Source organism: Merops nubicus, unplaced genomic scaffold (assembly GCF_000691845.1).
Source record: "Merops nubicus isolate BGI_N331 unplaced genomic scaffold, ASM69184v1 scaffold51520, whole genome shotgun sequence".
NCBI classification, from domain to species: Eukaryota; Metazoa; Chordata; class Aves; order Coraciiformes; family Meropidae; genus Merops; species Merops nubicus.
In genome coordinates, this window is record NW_008585846.1 from 1 (window position 1) to 5,381 (window position 5,381).

The following is a 5,381-nucleotide window of genomic DNA, read 5'->3' on the forward strand; positions in this document are numbered from 1 at the left end:
GGGCCGGGGGAGCCTCATGCTGAACCACCGTCGGGGTCTCGCCCAGCGCCTCCACATCCCCTCGTGCACACACCACCATGAACACAGCTGCCCCCGGCCCTGCCCATACCCAGCCTGCGCGGCCATCGCGTCGCACCTCAGCCCGTCCTGCTTCAGCACCCCCACACACACATTCACCTCCCCATGTCAAACCCCACCGCCTGCCGAGCTGAGCCTCCACCAGCCCTCTCCTGCAGTGCCTTTGCCCCCACAGCCACCCCGCTCTGGGCTCACCTCACAGTTTATGTTGAAAAGACCTTTTCATTCAGCTGTTATTGATGTTCCCATAAACAAGACTTCAGCCTCAAGTTTTGCCCCGATCGCCCCACACGTTCTCGCCTGTGAGTCTGCTCAAGAGGCTGGCGGGGGGGGTGTGCTGCCTCCCCAGCTGCCTGCACGGGCACTAGTGGAGAAGTGAGCACTCTCGTATGGACCTTGACAGCATGTAAATCATCTTCTGTTTAATTAAATGCAGGAGACAGTTCCTCACGTTAGGGGGCTGTAGATAACACAAAGGCTTCTGGTTTTTTTTTTGGTCCACAGTGTTAAAGAAAGAAACACAGCAGAGAGGAACACACTCCAACACTGTTAATGGAAGGGAAAGAAAGCTCCCTCCATGGCTGAATCTACAGTCTGCTTATGTTACAGGAGGGTGGAAGAGGCAGCAGCTGCTCTGAGTGAGCCCAGGTTTCCAGGGGCAAAAAATGTAGAGATTGAGGAGGAGAAGTCACATCACACGACTCCCGGACACCTCTGTTGGGGTGGACTCGCAGGAGACAGAGCTGAGAAATGCCACAGCACTTCACTCCAGAAACACACAGATCTGCAAAGGTCTCCAGAGCTTTTTATCAACACTGATGGGATTTATCTGCTGCACATGTTGCTCGAAGAGGGTGCCAGAGCAGTGCTTGTATGGATTGGAGATGTTCTGGTGTTGGGAGAGAGTGGCAGCCATAGTGGCAATGGTCCTACAGCTAGTGTCTTCATGACAGTAGTGTCCATGGGACAGCAGCTGATGCTCTCCTCATCCAGTGTCTGTTGCCTTTCAGAATTATCAGGTTCCCGTGGCAACTGGTAAAAGCTAAAGTGAGAAGGACCATCGAGGAAGCTTTGAAAGTCTGGAGCGATGTGACTCCGCTGACCTTCACCGAGGTGCAGGAGGGACGGGCTGATATCATCATCGACTTCACAAGGTGAGCCTGGTGGGCAGCAGCACCCTCCTCCCAGACAGAGGAGCAACCCTGCACACAAGACTCCGAGCCCCTAACCAGAGCAGAGTTGCCAGCACACCTCTTAGACACTTAAATGGAGGCTCCTATTTCTGCTTTCAAACACTGGGATTTTTTTGGTTTTGGTTTTTTTTTGGTCAGTTGTGGGCTGCTTGGTGAAAGTGCAGCTGTCCCATGCTGGCTGTGCAGAGTACCCTTACTGATCGTTAATTAATTTTCCTGGTGTATTTATGTTCCTCTGCCCACAGGCTGTTTTCCTAAGCATTTGTTTTGACTTTCCATCTTCAGGTCCTCCATCCTGTCCCTTGACTGAACAACATAACTGTCTGCCCAAAGACAAATACAGTTTCTTGGTTAAATGAATCTTGGCTCCTAGCCTGAAATTCACTTTTGGCAAAATATGCACGGGGGCAAAGACTTCCCTCTGCTGCGTGTTTGCACAGCTCTAAGAAAGGCAGTGGAGATTGTCCAAGCAGTGACAGATTTGCATGCTGTGATTCTCCTCTGCCTCCCCCAGCTCTCTGAAGTGGCCACATCTCTCGTGGGTCTCCTTCATTAGTCAGCAGCAGGCTTGGCTTGGGTGAGGACCTTAGGGTTTGGACGGGTTCGCTGCCGGTTGCCCCTCCACATCCCCCCAGCACTCAGCTATGATGACTTAATCTTGGCTTAAGCAGTCACCTCCTTAATTCTTTAGGCTCCATGGCCAGCTTTGGGCTGAAAGCTGGACAGGGGGAGGAGAGAAACATCCCTGAGAAAACATACAAACTCCCCAGGGCTTGTGTGAACAAGCTCTGCTTCCTCAGCGCCCCGGTGCAGAACCAGGTTTGTGGGAATCGAAGGGCTCCGAGCAGCTGAGCTGCACTGGTGGGATGAACTCGGGATGGGAGTGGGCGCTGCTGTCTGCTCACAGTGGCTCTGGACCTTTGCCGTAGGATGCTGTTCAGTGGAGGTCCACGGCTGTTTGTCTGAGGTGGAATGTGTCTTCCCTCCAGGTACTGGCATGGAGACAACTTGCCTTTTGACGGGCCCGGAGGGATCCTGGCACACGCGTTCTTCCCCAAGACTCACCGGGAGGGAGATGTCCACTTTGACTATGATGAGACCTGGACGATTGGGAACAACCTGGGTACAGTACTGCTGCAAGGGGAGCTCTGGACGCTCCAGGATGCTTATGGGTGTGCTTGGAAACGATTCCGTTGTGGTGTGAGCAGGGAGCCTGTAAAATCGAGAGGCGACCATCATTTTTGTGGCGTGGATTTTCTTCTCCCACCACTTACAAGCCTCCTGTTAGCATTCAGGCCCCTCCTTGTTGTCTGTCCGCCACAGCAAAACCTGTGTCCAGCACCAGGACCCTGGCTTCCCAGGGGGCTCCCCCTGTGGGGGGGTAGTAAGAGAGACAGCTCCTCTGCCCAGCCACGTGCCCTGCCACTTGGGAATTGCACCCCACATTGGCAGGAGCCTTAGAAAGAAAGCAGGGAAAGGCTAAAGGAAAACTGAAGTTCAAGCACCAGATGACACAGTTGTCTTCCAAAGGACAGCCTCAGCCCCAGGCCCTGCACACACAGTTCACTCTCTGCCCTCAAACAAGTCCATAAAGGGAAGGCACCCAGGCTCCAGCTCTGTCCCTGTGCCCTGGGAATGCTCTGACCATAAACAACGTCACGTCGAGTCAGGACTCTTTTTTTGACTTTTGCTAATAATAGATCCAAGCTGGTAGCTCTCTGCTCGGGCACTCAGGGTCTGGTGTCACAGTATCTCATGAGATACTGCGGTACTGCCTGTGACCATCTGGATCAGTGCCCAAAGCATTGGTTGCAAAACCCACCACTATTAACCCAGGTCAGCCCCTCCTCCTCCTTCCCAGTTTATCGACAGGGACAAAGAAACCATCACAAAGCCCAAGTTAAAGCCCTGCCTCTCTGTAGTTTCCCAAACATTTTGGCGACATTGATGTTCAGGGCTCAGGTGGGCTCCCCTAGGGTCCGTGCCATTGTCAGTTGTACAGGAATTTGACTCTGCATGGGGCACAGGATTGCTCTGTCTCTGAACCTGCTCATGCTGACCCAAAATGAGAACCACAGAGCACCAGACCTTTCTGCAGAAGCGTTTCTGCTCCTGAGGGAAAGGGTGGGCTCTGCTGGTTTTCACCCTCTGTTGGGGCTGCCTGTGTAGTCAAAGAATTTCCTACATTCTCCCACAAAGACAGGGTCAGAGGCAAACCAGGAACTGAAAATGGATGCCAGTTTCCATCAGAATCCTGCACTACTCCATGGCCTTTTTTTCCCCCCTACACCTTCCATAAATCAATGCTGTAAAAGCTCTTTGCAGCTAATTGCCATTTAATATGCTGAAAAGAGCTTTGTGATATAAACATGGATAAATCCTTGACTCAGCTCTCAGTGAGACAGGGAAATCCTTAGCCTCATCTTACAGACAGGAGAGCAGAAGTACAAGGAGGGCTAAAGTGTGCCCTGGGGTCACCCCCGAGCCATGCAGGAAGCAGGGTTCCACGTGGAGGACCTTCTGTGAGGGACACAGTGATGGTCCCGAGCACAGCTCCTTCAGGCGTGCTGTGGTTCACCTCCCCCTGAGAACCTGACGATAGCAGGACTGATCTGCCAATGCTGGAAAGCATCAAGTGAGGAGCCTGCCAAGCTAAACAGAAGTGTCTGAAAGTTTGTAATAAATCACTGACATGGAAATCCCACTTTCTCAGCTGACCCAGATGTGTTGATTTAATTGGGTCAGTGCCACGCAAATTCATCGCCTCAATGCACAGCTGACCAGGAGAGGAAGACAGGGCTTCACCTTCCCAGGGGTTCCTCCCAGCTGCATCCCCCCATTCCACCCTGCCCAGGTGCTGAGGAGTGACCTGCTCCCCTTGGAGCCAGCAGGGAAGGGAGGTCCTGCCTGCAGCAGAGAGGCTGGGCCTGCCGTTCCCATCGCCCGGGCTGCAGCTTGGAGGATTTCTGGCTGAAGGTGAGCGAACGAATACGCTTGGACTTGTCAACAAACAACCCCGCTCACAAGCTCTGCTGCTCAACACGCCTCTCTCCCAGCTTTCCTTGGAACTTAGCAACTTCAAAGAGGAGCCACTGGAAGCTAACCAACCCCTGCCAAATGACACATTTTTGCATACTGAAATCCACTTTTCCCGCTCTCCTTCACTAGATGCTCCAAGGTCATATATTCCTAGGACACGATCTCTCATACATCTACTTGAGTCTGGCAAAGAAGGCTCAGGCCTTGACACAGGATAATTTTTTTATGGATTTATTTCTAAATGTCACCTGCTTGACAGTCCACACACAAGCAATAAATGAGCTCCCTCTGCCGCCTGTGTGACAACAGCCATGAGCAAATTTTGATCCCAGCGTTGTTCCCTCACTCATGCTGGTGCTTCCACAGTGGATCTGATACAAATGGGACCCAAGGCTGGCTGGCTGGAGACCAACTCCACCACTGGCTGCCTACATCTGCAGGCCAGATTTCCTTTGTGCAAATTTCTCCCTTCCAAAAGTGTGTGGAAAACCCTTTTCTTCCTGGTAGCTGATGAGGTGCAAGAGTCCCTTGGCTACAGAATGACAGCTTACCAACGTGCCCAGGTTAATAGCTGAGCATAAGGATTCACTCATGGTGCTCCTGGAACAGTGGATTTCTTAATTATGCCTTTTGACTCCCTAAAAAACACACACAAACACAGGAAAAGTTGGGGGACAACAACCCATGAGCACTGTAGCAAAGGCAGATTTCTCTTTCCTCGTGTTAGAATCCTGCAGTGGGGCTCAGTTCACGTTCAGAGGCTGGTAACAGGTGAAAGTGAGCCTGGGAGGCAGGGGCCTGCTCTGCAGGCACAGCTTGCCTGTCGCACACAAGGCAAAAGCGTCTCCCATCTCTTCCCTTTGCAGGCACTGACCTCCTGCAAGTGGCTGCTCATGAGTTTGGCCACGTCCTGGGCCTGCAGCATACGTCCGTCTCCAAGTCACTGATGTCTCCTTTCTACATCTTCCGCTACCCGCTGAGCCTGAGCGAGGATGACAAGCAAGGTATTCAGTACCTCTACGGGAAACCCAAAGTGGAACCCAGCCCAACCCCAACCCAGCCAGCAGAACC

The 5,381-nt window shown here is 52.5% G+C and overlaps 1 protein-coding gene across 1 annotated transcript; it reads left to right on the top strand.

Annotated features, from left to right (window-relative positions):
• Positions 1-1,088: 1,088 nt before the first annotated feature.
• On the top strand, positions 1,089-5,314 carry MMP11 (matrix metallopeptidase 11 (stromelysin 3); the record flags this gene model as incomplete). Its single annotated transcript, XM_008948409.1, has 3 exons — positions 1,089-1,232; positions 2,261-2,394; positions 5,177-5,314. Coding segments are annotated over 3 exons (416 nt in total), but the record flags the coding sequence as incomplete, so codon positions are not given.
• Between the last annotated feature and the right edge of the window lie 67 nt (positions 5,315-5,381).